General features: G+C 39.3%; 1 protein-coding gene across 4 annotated transcripts in view; it reads right to left on the reverse strand.

Annotated features, from left to right (window-relative positions):
• The window catches only part of neurl1 (neuralized E3 ubiquitin protein ligase 1), a 232,408-nt gene that overhangs the window by 23,711 nt on the left and 191,985 nt on the right, over positions 1 to 16,712 (reverse strand). For all 4 annotated transcript variants that reach the window (XM_062976300.1, XM_008106591.2, XM_008106592.2 and 1 more), the window contains exon 4: positions 2,449 to 3,129. In XM_062976300.1, coding sequence (XP_062832370.1) covers positions 2,449 to 3,129 — 681 coding nt within the window. The remainder of the gene's footprint in view (positions 1 to 2,448; positions 3,130 to 16,712) is intronic.

The following is a 16,712-nucleotide window of genomic DNA, read 5'->3' on the forward strand; positions in this document are numbered from 1 at the left end:
AACACGCCTGATGTCTTTCAAGGATGTGCTGAAGGCATTAAAAATATTTAGACATTTACCAGAAACCCCAAAGAAGCTACTTTTAAACTGATTTCTACCAAAGTGCCATCTGCCCTCCAGTTTTCTGAATACTTTAGGCAGCAAAGTGCCTCAAAAGATTCATCTGCTAAATTTCTGTCTCTTTAGTAGTTCCATTTTTCATAAAGAAAAAAATTAAAAACAAGGTTCATAAAACTCGAGAGCACCCTTGAGAGAAGATGCTGGATAAAGGAAGAGACCTATTAGGCACATTTATGTGCAGTTGCGGTATGCATTTGCCAAGGTCTTTTTGTGGTAGATTCATTTTCAATTGCTGATTAATGGTATTTTTCCAAGAAAGCACAATTCCTGCAAGAGAGGGGAAGGTGTTCCTTTTTAAAAGAAACACGGCTTTCCCAGTGAGGAGCATAGCTGTCACCTGGCAGTGATTCATCTTTAGCATAGGATTCTTCCAGATGTATTAGGAATTTGTGGGTGCATCCTGTAGTCTAGAACCTGGAATGAAACTCACATTTAATTTGGCTTCCTCAAAACCGCAGAATCTCTTCCAAAGGAAGCACTGGGCATTTGCAAAACAAGTTCCTCCTCCTGCACCATTGAACTTTCCTCCTTTATATTATAACATGACCTCTATATCCATGGGACTGGTACTCACAATTTCATTATCTGTGTCTGACAAAATATGTTTTCTCAAGATATTTCCTAGGTTCTACAGTTCCACCCTATGGTACGCTCCTGCTGGAAATTGTTCATTCAATAAGGTTTGTTATTACCAGCAGTTTTGCATATCCAGGTGGAGTCCTGGAACATATCCCCTGCAGATACAAGGATTGTAGTTTTTTTAAATTATTTTAAAAAGCTATATGCTCTTCATTAGATTAACTACTGAAGGAGTAGGTTGTACAAATATCCTATTAATCAGCTTTTTATATTAGATAATTATGCAATAGATCCCATATAATTCCAGAAATACCACAATGGACAGGATGATCATATGAAGCAGTGGTTCCCAAACTTATTTGGCTTACCACCCCCTTTCCAGAAAAAATATTATTCAGCGCCCTGAAAATTAATTTTTAAAATTTTTTAATAGCAATTAAACAGAAAGATATATGTACCTGTGGCCATCACCGCCCCCTGGATTGCTGCAGTGCCCACCAGGGGGTGGTAGCGCCCACTTTGGGAATCACTGATGGAGCCTAGTTGACTTGGTGGAAGAACAATGGCTAGAGTGTGTTTGTGTGTGTGTAATTTGATCACATTATTCACAGTTCCTTGAGAGCGGTGAGTCCCTTCCAGCTTCCCTACAATAAAATTATTAAGTTTGGAGAAAAGCTAAAAATTATAGACTAGATTTGTCAGAGTAAGAAACCGCTTCCAGGAATACAGGTCTGCTAGAAAAACCTTGATAATAAGTCATTAGAATGAATATTAATGAACAACAGGGAGTTCCTGAGTTACAAACATCTGACTTACATATGACTTGTAGTAGAAAACGGGAGTGAGACAACAGGAAGTGAGAAAAATCTACCTCTCGGGAGGGAAATTCATTCCTGAAAGAGTCATCATGGAGAAAAGGTATCTCCATTGAAGTTTTCACCAATCCTTGTTTCCACAAGCCAAATTTTTCAAAAATCAATTATCACAAGGACAGAAAGTGAAATGAAATCTTCTGAACAGGGCCACAGACAGCAAAACAAACACCACAGGGGTGTTAACCCTTCCCTGTTCTATCAAGAGCTTTTTTCAAGCTTTGGATAGCATAGGTAAGGATTAACACCCCTGTGGTGTTTATATTTGGAGTTACACTTAAAAATATATGTGCTCCGACTTACATACAAATTCAACTTAAGAACAAACCTATAGAACCTAGCTCATTCCCAGTTATATCATTCTTACTCCAGTTGAATCATGCTTACCTTGAACTGTATCATGTGAGTCATTGTATGTACCTCTATCTTACATACTTGCAAGACTATAATCATGATCCAGTCTGGAGTAAGCAGTCTTTCTTTTGGCTTGTTTACATATGCAAAATTCTAACATTAGAAGAATATTTATTTTAACCTTAACTTTATTTTAAGATGAATGAGTGACACAGTTTGTTCTATTCCACGGATAATACAAAACAAGGGGTTTCCTATCGCCAGAAGTAAATAACAGTTGCTTACCTTTTTCTCGCTGGTACAGCATCATAGGAACTCCTAATGGCTAGGACTACAACTATTGACCAAGCATACTTTTTCCATCCTCTCACACCCAATACCCAGTACACAAGTAACAAAACTTCCCACAGAACCCATATATTACATTCTGTGCTAGAATACCATACTCTGGTGTCATCATCAACCACACATACGAATCCATTCATGTCAATAACACTGTACATGTGGTAAAAGGAGAACATACCAAGGACACGTATTTGCATCACTGCTCCATGTAAACCAAAGAACATCCACAGTGGTTGGGAACAGTCCACACACACTTGCATGCCAGTGTTTGCTCCGTTGTGGCTCAAATGCAGTTCACCTTCTGAATTCACCATGAATCCCAAAATGTCCCCACTCTGGAGAGGTACCAGCACCCTACAAACAGCCCAGAACTCTTTTCGATCAACCAAAGACTCAGGATTATATGGAAGATCACTGGGCCTCAAGGTGCTAGGATCACAAGTGGTCACTCCATAAGAGAGCGTCCCAGTACGTGAGGTGTTGGATTTGTTGATTTTGACAAATATTGTCTCGTTGATTCTAAGGGGCCTGCTGGTGAAGACCAAAGTTCTCTCTTCGCGGGCGTGATCCAAACGGGCCACTGTCTGGTCGTCCAGAATTTTAATATGGGCTCCCCTGAGCTGATGAAAGCGGAGGTCACTTTCAAGCTGGGATGGGAGGAGGTGGGAATGTTGAGAGTTGAGGGAGTTCTGTGGGATAGGACACATGGCAGCCATGACATGGAAGTTCTCCTCCTGGAGGTTGAGGTCACAAAGGCTCACAGACAGACGGGTGTCTTCAGTCTCTCTGCGCAATGAAGGCCGGCGGATAGCTGTGAAGGATCTTGGACGGAGACAATCAGGAGGGATAAGTTCACTATCTGCAAATCAGAACAAGAGAGGGAAAAGATCACACAATGATAAGGAAAGCATCTGATTGATAATACTATTTGCAACGGCATCAACAGATTTCCCTTTTATGTGATGACAAAAGATTTGAGGCCATTTCTGGTGAAATCATTTTTTTCAAGCATTATGATTCCATTACAACTGCAATAGCAATTTCCTGTCGAACCCTGGGATTTGCAGTTTAGGGAGATGCATTCAGAATTCTCAGCCAGAGATCTCTAGTGCCTCACCAAACTACAAACCCTAGGATTCATAAGATGTGCTAAGGCAGTAAAATGGAAACTTAGGACAGTACGCTCCCATATCCACGGAGGATATGTTCCTGGACTTACCATGAAAATAGGAAACTGCAAATAATAGAGACCACTACTGAAATGAATGAATTCCAGAAAAAAATATACCACAGCACCACGCTGGAGGACCTAGAAAATGCCTAGAGAGAATGTGTAGGTAAGTGAATTTGTGGATACTGGTCCTGTGGATATGAGAGTTGTACTGTACTATAATTGCGTAGTGTGGCAGCATTCTTAGTAACAAGTGCTGCAGTCAGAAGGCAATACTTTGGAAAGGGAAACAAATAAGCAAGCAGGCTACAACATGAAGCCAATGGTACTTCTGTTGCAAATTCCTGTGAGGATCTTCTTTATATACATGTAGAATTGTATCCATAAATAGAATGATAAGAAGAGTTGACATTTGGATTTAACATTGATTTTTAAGCATCACACTTAGCACTATGCTTGTTTAAACATATTTTTGCCATAAAAAGTGTAGAATTATTTTATATACTTAGCTGAGTCACATGAAATGATCTCACAAGTACATATCCAAGGCCACAGTAATAGCTCTAATCTCAGCTAGAGGTTATGAGAGTAGCCTGATTTATAGTTGGCTGTTTATAGAACTGCACAGACCTGTTTAAATGACTGCTACTGAAGCTGAAATCTTACTGGAGCTGTTTAGGAGTCAGTCCCGCTGAACCTGGACATGCAGTATTAATGGAAGCGTTATTGTTTATCATTCTATACCATTTTATTGCATCTTTTAAACGTTTTATTATTTTTTGTTATTAGTGGTATCCATCATTTTTGTTCCCATTGTGGAAGAGAATATAAGACATTATTTAAAACAAAAAAAGAAAAGAAAGAAGCTTGTTGAATAATTCATTTAGAATAATGGCAAACAATGGTGGAGAGTTCTTATGCCAAAAGTTCCTACAGCATCTCTACTGCAGAATGTGCCATCTTTACAAAGTTTTGGAGAGACTTATTTTGCATAGAATTATGGAAAAAATAGACCCATTTATGATCCCACAGCAAATTGGTTTGAGCAAAGGGAAAAGCTGTACATCACAAGTTTTGAACCTGACTCAGCACATAGAAGATGGTTTTGAAAGGCAGCAGATTACAGGAGCTGTCTTCATAGACCTGTCAGCAGCTTATGACACTGTAAATCATTGCCTTGTCTTAAGAAAAACTTATAATATCACAAAGGACTACCATCTCACCCGCTTCATAGGAAATCTGCTACATAACAGGAGCTTTTTTGTTGAATTTCAGGACCAGTGAAGCAGATGGTGAAAACAGAAGAACGGCCTGCCTTAGGGGAGCGTGCTCGATCTATCAATGTTTAACATCCACACAAATGATCAATCACTGCTAGAAGGGACAGATAATTTCATCTATGCTGACAATCGTGCCATCACCACCCAAACAGGGAAATTTGAAATGGTTGTACAGAAGCTCTCTGAAGCTTTAGGTGCTCTTACTGCCTATTACAGGGAAATTCAGCTGATCCCTAATCCATCTAAAACACAGAGGTGTGCTCTTCACCTTAAGAACAGACAAGCATCTCGAGCTCTGAGGATTATCTGGGAAGGAATTCCACTGGAGCATTGCAGCACTTCAAAATATTTGGGAGTTATCCTGGACTGTGCTCTGGCCTACAAGAAACATTGCTTGAATATCAAGCAAAAAGTGGATGCTAGAAATAATATATGAAAGCTGACAAGCAGTAGAAAGGGACTTCCATATGACTCATCACTGATTCTGATAGTAAAAACAATGAGTGATTTTCTTTTCCTTGTTCTCTCTGAATTCCAGGTAAGGTTCTCTTTCCCATGCCATTTAACATGAAACCACTGGGAGAGATTATCAGTAGGAGTGCCACCAAGAGGCTGATGATACTCAACTGTATTTCTCCTTTTTGCATAAATTTAAGGAATCTTTATTGGTTCTAAATCAATGTCTGTCGTCAGTAATGGACTGGATGAGGATAAATTGCGGCTTAATCCAAACAAAACAGAAGTACTCCTGGCCTCTTGCTATTCAGCCTGTTCTTGGATACAAGCTTGAGCCTGAATGTTTTCTAGGGTATCAAGGAGTGCATTTGCACCATTAGAGATGATGTGTTAATTCCATCTGTTCCTGACAATCTAGCTATAGTCACACATGCATTAAGAACATTTGGATGACTTGAACATACTCAATACAGGCTTCCTTAGAAAAATGTTCAGAAACAAAAAACTGCAGAGACAGGGAGCCTTTAACTACCTTGTTACAAAAATGTCACTGGTTACTCATCAGTTATCAGACATTACTCAAAATGCTAGTTATACCCCATAAAGCACTATGCAGCTAGAACTTGCAGGAGCATAGCTTCTCATAAGAACGCGTCCAGATATGGTCTTTGTGATGTGGCATCTTGCAGATCTAGCACCTTCACAGGCATGTATAGTGAGAACATGGAAGAAGGTCTTTCTTGATGGTTACTTTTAAATATGGACCTCATCACATAAACGAAGGGAAAGTGGGGGAAAGTGTGGGACAGCAGAGGGAACTGTGTTATTCTGTTCCCTCTCATCGAGGTCCATCTTCTGCCATTCCACATCATTTCCCTGCAGAGGTCTGGCTGTCTCCTGCTTTATGCCATTTGGAGTTGGGTAACACCTGACTCCTCAAAAGACACAACATAGAGAAACAGGGAAAAGATGCAGAGAAGACTGTGTCTCAGGAGGTCTTGTGTCTCCCCTTCTAGAAAAGCTAGGCTGGCTCCCCAATTCTTATCCTTCCATCAGCAAGTGGAAACTTTATTGTTCTGAGAGACTTTGGGGAACTGAATGTTCTATAAGAAAGGTTTTAATCCTGTGCTGAACTATTTTTATTTCCTGTCTTCTTGATGGATATCTTTGAAGTCTTCTATTTAAAATTCTATAAAAAGTTTTAATATATTTCAACATTTATCTTTTTGTATGCTTTTACTTTAAAGTCTTTTTACCTGTATTTGTCTTTATTTCTTATATAAGCTGCTTAGAGTCTCAGCTCTGGGGAAAGGCAGGATATAAATAAAACCATCCTCATCACCCCAATCATCTGCAAATGGAAGCGATCTATGCATAAGAATGAGAGTCTATGCATAAGGAGTGCTACACAATTCACCTTTCCTGATTGTTAAATTGGCTTTGTTCAAACTTATTTTAAAACTGGAACACGTCAGCAGGCAATCTAGTAATAGGCATTGAAGTAAGTGGTAATTTGTAGTTCTGTGACTCAAAGACATCAAGACATCTCACAAGAGTTTTTGGGCAGCTTTTGCTTTTATTGAAGTACTTCCCTCAGGACCACAAAAGCCTGTTAGGTGGGAATGCTGGCAGGAAGGCCATCTGTCTTTGATTTGTCTTGCTGAAAACTTTTCAGCAAGGAAACTTATTCACACCTATGATTTACTCCTATATTGAATCAATTTGTCTGCCATCACCAGACGCATGACCACAACCACAAAGTTGGAGTTGCTGCCCAATCCATAACAATTTTCATCCTCAAGTCTAATATTTGGATTAACTTGCTGTTTCTGCCTCACTTGAAACCTAAATAACCAAGAGGCACCAGATCCTGTCTGATCTTAAAAACTAACCATGATTAGGCCTTGTTAGTGCTTGGATGTGGGGCTTAGAAGCAATACCAACTGACATCAGCTATATTTTAGAGATAGACAATGGGAAACCAAATTGGAACATTCCTTGCTGAAGAATCTGTTAATTAATGGGGTCTCCATAGGCCAGCAGGCAACCTGAAGGCAGAATACATCCACACATATATCTACTTCACATGCAGGAGATTGAGGATGGTTTTACATCACACAATGCAAAGAAGAAGCACCCTTTTCGAAAGCTATCTTGTATTTTGATTTTGATTTTTAAAAAAACTCCTTAATTTGGATTGACAAATTAGTACCAACTTGACATTTCAGGACCAAGAGACCCAAAACTAAGGACAAAACAGAAGGCAACCTCCTAGCGATGTCATTAAGCAAGGTACCTTAAGCCTCAGCTACTGTTCTTTAGAGTACAGCATTCAAATCTTTAAAAAATTCAGATCTAATAAAGGAGAACACTTTACGCACAAACACTTTTCAAAGAAATGCCCTTAGATTCTTTAATCTGAGACTGCAAAAGAATAGATGAGCCCCACATCCAAACATCTACTCAAAGAAGAAAGTTGCTGGGCTGAAGTGTTACAATTGTACTTGATAATATTAGTTTTTCATTTGCAGGGATTTTTAACATTGCAAAAGACATGTATCTGAAGTAATATAGTCCACTGCTAGATCTGTATTATCTCATCTTGACTTAATGAAATAAAATTCTGAGATTATAGGCTATATTAGTGGTTCTCAATTCTGAGTCCTCCAGATGTTTCAAACCTCCACTCCTAGAGTGACTATGCTGACAGATTTCTGGGAAATTAAGTCCAAAACATCTGGAGGACCAAAGGTTGAGAACCACTGGGCTATACCATTTCTCACGTCACGGTATACCTCATATTTCACTGCTAGTTAATATGAGCTATTTTGAGGGACACCAGCAAGCGGGTTCAGATCAGATACAACCCTTGTTTCTGAAACATTACTTACCTTCCCACTTCCTTCTGTCAAGCCAACTACCTGTTTATTGGTCTGTTTCCATATTCTTGTTTTTAAAGTATAGCATATAGCTTTGAGATGTCAGGATAGATTTGCATTTACAAAACTGAGCTTAGTCTTGTCTGCATGACACTGTTTGCCAGGCTCAAAATCCATTTTTTTTTTAAAAAAAATCAATTTGAAGCTTAGCCTTTTCCTGAAGGCCCCGAGCATGTTGACACACATATATGAAAAATAACTGTTTAGGACAGAATAAACAAAACCTTGCCAATATCAATACACTCTCGTCAAACTGCCCTATCCCAAGCAAGCCAATAGAAATAAAGCAAATGCTTCTATTCCACTTCAGACAAAGGCTTTGTGAGGTTCTGGAGAGGAAAGATATTCCACAACTGAATAGTGTTTATTTCTTGTCAAAATACCACAGAAGAGCAGGCTGCTGTCAATCAGTCTTTGAGCTACCAAAGAATTATTTACACATGTCAGCACCAGAGCTTGGAAATCTTACTGTTTTGGTCGACACTCTCCAGAATCCCGCAAGTGAATTAAGCACAAGTCCACTTTAATAGTCATGAAAGAAACCTGAGGAATTTGTTGTTTGGTAGGGCACAAGACTCCTCTCTGGCTGAGAATTCTAAATATAGCTCCTTGAACTGAAAATTTTAAGATTCACATCCAGTAAAAATGAAAATACTGTGCTAAAATTGTGCAGTGGGAAAAGACCCCAATTCAGTGCACGCATGAAGCATTGTCTCAGGACATGCAGCCTTTCCTTTCTTGGTGGCATCTTTGTAATTTGAATACATAGAAAGCAATCACTTGAGATGTTCCGCCAGGATTTCAACAACTTCTACCTACCATCACCCAGAGTCAAGAGGAATCCATACAACAACTTCATATAACTGCATCTGCTCAAACCAACAAAACAGAGGGGACATCTACGCTGACCACTTAGGTTGATTTGAAGCCAGTTTGAAGACACTGGTTTTGGTGTAAGAATGATTAGATGTGGCCAGAGATCCAAAACCCTTGGATTTACAACAGACATTTCTCAAACTACGGTACTAAGACGGTAAAGAAAAAAATTAACAAGGTAAACTGTCTAGAACTGACTACAAGACAGACTAAAACCACAAAATGCCCCTAGTGATCAACTACAATCCCCAGCTAAGAAATCCATCATCAGTGAATTGAAATGAATTCTGGAGAATACCACCACCCCCTCACAAGCTCTACAAACAGTCTCCAAATCTTAAACAACTACTCAGTACAACAGAACACACAATATGGAGAGTACTAAATGGACACAAATCAAAATGCCAACTGTATCCCCCATATTTGTGCTGGGAGCAATATTACAGGGTCCAGTAACACCACTTGCACATCTTCCTTCAATGTGGTATATACCATCCTATGCCAGCAAAGCCTCTCTGCACCCTACACTGAACAAATAGGATAGTTTCTATACAAGAGGATAAATAGATACAAATCTGAGACTGGAAATAGCAATAACCAAAAATCAGTTGCAACACACAGTAATGGATTTGCCATTGCTTTATATTTATACAGGTCCAGCTCTTGAAAAAGGAAATTACAAATACTAGAAAGAGAAACAATTGCATTTAATATTATTCACAAATTCCAACCCATTATCAGAAGTATGTACAATGACAGTGGCTTTCTGGCTCACTGTATATATGAATACAAAGGTACTTCCTACTGCACATATAATATAATAAATATTCTCAAGAACCCAGGTAAACAGATTTTTCGTAAGCTGGTTTATTGCTTTTATATATCAATGCTAACTGCCAACTATGGCCCCTTCTACACTGCTATATAAAATCCAGATTATCTGATTTGAACTGAATTATATGGTAGTGTAGATCTGAAAGATCGGAAAGACCTGTGTCACTCACTCAGACCTTTGGAAATTTAGGACATGTTTTGTAAGTTTATATAGTTGTGGGATTTGGATTCTATTTCACTGACTCCCACACCTCTCTAAATATACTTTATATCCCAGACCTTAAAGTCAATTAGTGCTACATCTAAAAAAGTGGGTCTATGGCTTTACCTATATCCCAGGATCTGATCCTAGATTATCTGCTTAGAACTGGATTATGTGAGTCTACACTGACAGATAACCTAGTATAATAAAATAATCTGGGATCATATCCTGGGATATAGGGCAGTGTAGATCCAGCCTATATATATATAAAAGCTCATGCAAACATAAAACCAGATAGTCTTAAAGGTGCTGATGTGTTCTTCTTTTTTCCCCACCTCCTTTCTATGCTACAAGAAACTCTCACAACTACATCTTTGAAAGATATGGTGCTTTTCAATGGGTAGATTCACACACCAATGTAATTTTCATGTACTCCCAAATGTTCCTGCTACAGACTTTTCCCATTGTATCATATAAATTTGCATTATGTCACTCTTATTGTTCATGCTTGTATTCTGTGAAGTCTCCTTCTGTTGCCCAAGAAATTATCGTGGCTTGTTTCCATGTTCCCTAATTAAAGTGATTGTTTTCATAATGGGAATGGCTGAGAGGATATGGCTACCTTATCTGAACATATTCTACTCTTTTTTTCTCCAGTTTGCTTTTATCCTATCATGAAATCACGGCACCTTGTTGCCAAGGCAGGATGTGAAGTCTCATGGTGCATTAAAAAAAAGCCTACCACTGACTCATAGAGAGTCAGAGTGGGGTGGTGAGGTGAGTAGGTTCAAATCCCAGTTTAACTATGGAATACAATCCTTTTAAATAAATCATTACAGACACCTTAAAATCTCCCCACTGCCAGATAACCTGGGATAAACAGATCATCTGGGATCAGATCCTCGGATAAAGCAGCAGTGTGGATGGGCCCATAAAGAGGTGCTTTCAGATAGCCCGGACCTAAGTTTTTGTTGCCATTTTCTGAATCCACTCCAACCTATATACAGTAGAGTCTCACTTATCCAATGTTCTGGATTATCCAACGCATTTTTGTAGTCAATGTTTTCAATATATCATGATATTTTGGTGCTAAATTTGTAAATACAGTAATTACTACATAGTATTACTGCGTATTGAACTAATTTTTCTGTCAAATTTGTTATATAACATGATTTTTGGTGCTTAATTTGTAAAATCATAACCTAATTTGATGTTTAATAGGCTTTTCCTTAATCTCTCCTTATTATCCAAGATATTCACTTATCAAAGGTTCTGCCGGCCCGTTTAACTTGGATAAGTGAGACTCTACTGTATGTGTGTATGTGGCTGGGTGTGCACTTACACAGACAAGCTTCTGCCTCCACAAACAGCTATAGTTCCCACTGCTCAGGAGACATCAATGGCCCTCCCTCCAATGACATTACAAATGGTAGTAAGCACCATGAACATGTCCAAGAGCCCTGCCAATGTCCTCCACAAACACCATCCTGCCCACCACCCAAGTGAAGGCTTTCATAGAGGACAATTTTATCCTAGATTTTCTGTTTTTCCTCCACCAAGGACACTTCCCAATGTTCCTTACCCTCTCCATTGGTGTGGAATTTACATAACCATGCTTCTGCCTCTCCCATAACCCTTTCTTATTCTTTTCTATGTTGCGCAGCAAACAAATGAATTGATCAGCAACTGAACATACTGGAGTGGTTTGGGGAGAATTCACCATGATTTAGAGGAGTTGTAGGTAATGGGATATATAGTTTACCTACAATCTAAGATAACTCTGAACTCTACTAGTTAGTACAAACTAACTTGGTACACAGAACCCCCATGACCAATAAAAAATACTGGTTGGATGGATTTATAGGAGTTGTAGTTCACCTACATCCAGAACGTACTATGAACCCAAACAATGATGGATCTGGACTAAACTTGGTATACATACCCAATATGCCCAAATTTAAATACTGGTCGGTTTTTAGGGGAATTGGCCTGGACATCAATCAATGAGCACTCTGAGCTCCACCAAAGATGGAATTGGACCAAACTTAGCACACAGAGCCCCCATGACCAGCAAAAAATACTGGAGGTCTTTGGGGAAAATTCACCTTGATTTGGGGGAGTTGTAGTTCACCTACATCCAGAGAGCACTGTGAACCCAAACACCGATGGATCTGGACCAAACTTGGCACACATACCTGATATGCTGCAATTTAATTACTGGAGGGCTTTGGTGGGAACTGACCTTCCTTTCTGGGAGTTATAGTTCACCCACAACCAGGGAAACTGTGATCTCCACTGATGATGGACCGGGTCCAAACTTGGCACACAGAACCTCCATTACTAACATAACCTACTGGAGGGGTCTGAGGGGACTGACCACCATCGTGGGAGTTGTAGTTTATCCTACAGCCAGACAGCACGCTGAACCCCACCAATGAAGTGCCTAGAGCAAATTTGCCCAACATTACAAACTATAAGTAACGATGGAGTTTTCCGGGGTTAACCTGGCATGATGTGAGTTGTAGTTCACCCACAACCTTATGCATTTTGTACAATTAAAAACTGACTTTTTCAAATAACCTGGAAACACTGGGTACCCAAGCTAGTGCACCTTCCTTCTTTCTTTATCTTCAGAATAGAAACTGTCCTTATATTGGAAATTATTTGCCTTTTTTGTTACAACTTCACATTGCTAGGTCATGTTAAATTTATGATCAATAATCTCAAAGTCCTTTTCTCATGTACTGTTCCTAAGCCAAGTATCCCCTATCCTATAATTTTGTAGTCTTAATGTGTAAATTACAGGAAAATGTATGTATGAATAGACTGATTTGTAGACTTTCAAGTGTAGATCATTCTACATGGATATCAAGTTCATAATATGTACACCAGATGCCAAAATGTTTGTTAGCACTTCTGATTATTTTTATTTATACAAAGATGGCACCAGGGAGATTCCAACTGTCACTTCAAAGAATGCTTTTTCCATGCCAATGTTAGAGCTCAGGAGTCTTATTTTATAACCAATGTCAAACCGAAGGGCATGTTCAGAGTCTTCCTGCTTCTTTCATGCCACTTGGCGAATTTGGCTGCATTTCAGGAATGGAAAAAGAAGTTTGCACATGTGCTCAAATGTTTTTCTGCAAATTTTATTTAAGACTATCCAAAGAATTCATTGTGCAAAAGAAAGCCGATCAGATGTTTAACATTCCTGAATCTGAGCCAAGTGGCCCTGAACATCTTCTTCATAAACTGCATCAATTTAAGCAATTCTCTAATATGGGCTCTTGCATGAATAGGTATTCCTTTCCCAAGCAGAAAACAAGCTTACTATGAAGTTTAATTTAATCAATATTTGGAAACCGTATTGAAATATTAGGTTCCGCCTCTCACACACACTCTTTACTAATTGTGATAGAAAAGAAAAGGCTAAGGACTTAAAACGAAGCTTTGCATTATCTACTAATGTCACTTCAAATGCACTTTACATCAAGAGCAGCTGCAAAGCAGCTTGCTGAAAAAGCAGCTCTAATTTGGTAACTCTATCTCGAAAGGCTGGGTGAAATTAGAAGGGAACTGATGAAGGGCATCTGTAGTTATTCATGCCAAAGGATGTGTCTGAAAAGTTCAGCTATTCAGTGAATCCACGTAGCCTGATGGGATGACGAATGCTAAGGAGGGATTCCTGGCAGTTTCCCTAGCTGTTCATCTATTCTACTTTTGGAGAAAGGATTGCTCTTGACACCTCTTGTAGCACAATGAAACACATCACCACAATACCACAGACAGGGGGGCATATCTCTCACTCAGGTATAATACTACTACAAGACCAAACTAAAGCTCTTGCCCAAGAAAAAAAATCTTTTATAAGGTCAACAAGAGATGCATCTTATTATTGGACCCAGCCTGGTTTGAGATTGACATTGTTTGGAATCTTTATCTTTCACCAGAATCCTTGTGCAGCTGCTTTATGACCAGCACAAGTATCATGGACAAATGCATGAATGCCTAAGAAATGAATGGGGAATAGGTAGGCAGACAGGAAAGAGAGGGGAGGTAGGTAGGTAGGTAGGTAGGTAGGAGTTCTCTCGGCTCACCCCCGACCCCCAGTTCCTCAGGCACCAGAAGTTCTCCAGACACTCAGGAGGAAGTATCTTGTAAATGCTTGAACACTGTCAAAACTGATGAAGCAAATATTTTTATTTCAGTAGCTAACCTGTAGTCCCCGTTGCAATGGATTAAACTGTTATGTTGGCAGGACTGCTGACCAAAAGGTCAGCAATTTGAATCCGGGGAGCGGGATGAGCTCCCTCTGTCAGCTCTAGCTCCCCATGTGGGGACATGAGAGAAGCGTCCTACAGGATGGTAAAACATCAAACATCGGGGCATCATAAAATCATAGAGTTGGAAGAGACCTCACAGGCCATCCAGTCCAACCCCCTGCCAAGAAGCAAGAAAATCGCATTCAAAACACTGCTGACAATCCCCAGGGCAACATCCTTGCAGATGGCCAGTTCTCTCACAACAGAAGCAACTTATACTTTCACGAGTTGCTTCTGACATGAAAAAAGTAGCTAATGTAATGAAGGAGACCACAGCTACTTGCTTTTCCTATGTCAATAACTACTATGTCTTATTCATCAGTGAATTTTAATCTGAATTTTACCTGTGCATATATATTTGTTATATTTTTTTAATAGTATTTGATCTCGCTGTTTTCACTATGTTGTATCCTGCCTCGAGTGACAAGGAGAGGTGGGTAATAAATATATTATTCTCCATCTTCTTCTCATTTATAGTATTATACTACTGCAGGAGCTAAAATTGAAAGAATTGTATGATCAGGTATTGTCTACGTGTATGTAGACAATATACATTTTCATATATTTCATAAAAATGCACAGGTGTTGAATTTTGTTCCAGTTCTCAGCAATTCTGTCACCATTAACACTGCAATTCCTCTTCTTATTTGTATCCCATTTTATCTCTCTAAAAAGATAAGTCTTCTTACATGACTCAATAAAAAGTAAGAGGGGGAGGGGTGGGATCAGCCACAAGTGATCATATCTTTCTCAAGAGGTGATATGTGATGGCATCACAATGAACTTTGAATTAAACACATCTTACTGAGAAATCTGCTACTGTTTTGTTAGACTTCTTTACTAGTAGTTAAGACATGATGCTGTGTTCATTGTACTTTTAATTTGCATTCCCTCTGTGACTGTTTCCTTCCTTCCTCCCCCCCCCCAATTTTTGTTCTTTTCATTCTACATGAATGAGACATGTAGAATAATCACATGATGTCTTAAACCTACACCTGTTGATAAACTCTATACGCTAGCTGTCAGCCCCCCCCCCATGTGTGATGGGAAGTTGCTGCCAATTGCAAGAGAAATAAGGTTGAACACTGTGAAAGCCATCCACTGCATGGCTATCAGCCTCCTCCCAGTAGATGCAAATCAAGGAAAAGCTTCATGAGAACCACTAGTTCTCTAAATGTTCCTCCAGCAACAGCAAGAATATCCCTGTGGGCAGCAAAATCAGGCAATTCAAACTGGATGACCCCCCACGAGGGTCTTCCTCCAGGGGCAAACCAAGAATAGACAACATGGAAGTCTCTGAACAGACTCAGAAGTGGAGTTGGCAGCTCAAAAGACAACCTGGCTAAATGGCACTATCTAGAAGAATCTTCCACCTTGTGCGACTGTGGAGCAGAACAAACAACTCCTCATCTGTATGCTTATTCACAATGCCCAGCCTCATGCACAGAGGAAGAACTGTTTTAAAGCTACAGACAATGCAGTCACTGTTGCCTGTTTTAGTCTAAAACTATTTAGCAGCTTGTGATCCCTTTATTTTATCAGTTTTATACTTATCTATTTATGCAATGCTTTTGACATGAAATAAATAAATGTTCTTTTTTTAAAAAAATGCATTTCTATATTTATGGACTTGTGGCAAAAATTAATAAGCCCCAAAGGCATGCTGAACGATGAGGTTGTGGAGGCTGTGCTGAAGAAAGATCACAGCACCATAGATTGTTAAAGTAGTGCCATGGCACTAATGCAGAGAAGTGGGATATTGAGTGCTTTAAAACTGGTATGTTTCCATTCCCCATACTAACGCGATTGTGGCATGACAGCAGGCTTATGAAATAAAATCCATGGTCTAAAAGATGCTACGCCATCAAGTGTGTATATTCTCAGCTTTTGAACTGGCCAACAGGAACTGACAGAAGTAAGAAGTAACCTTTTGGTTGTCGTCTTTTTCAACATTAAAATCACACTGATAGCAGTTTTATGTGAGCATCAGGTTTCCTGGGTGCTGACAGCAGGCGCATTTACGCTAAATGCTATTTCACTGGATGAGTAGTTCAATGCCAAAAGCAGGTTGCTATGGAGAAAGTAACATAGGAATTTTGAGGTGACTCAAGTGAAAATATGTCCTGGTATTTACTGTTTGCTTCTCTCATCCCACTATGTTGAAAACAGATATCCTGCCCCCTTTCACCCACATTTTTCCTCAAGAGGCTTGCAAGACTGTTGGCAAAATTATATCAAACATCTTGCATAGACTTCAATGGTGTCAATCACTCAGAGTTGATTCCCATATGTTCCATCACCTCGTATGTAATCCCCAGTCCTTTCATCTTCAAAGAAGGAATTTGTGGTTGCAATTTGCTTC

Source organism: Anolis carolinensis, chromosome 3 (assembly GCF_035594765.1).
Source record: "Anolis carolinensis isolate JA03-04 chromosome 3, rAnoCar3.1.pri, whole genome shotgun sequence".
NCBI classification, from domain to species: Eukaryota; Metazoa; Chordata; class Lepidosauria; order Squamata; family Dactyloidae; genus Anolis; species Anolis carolinensis.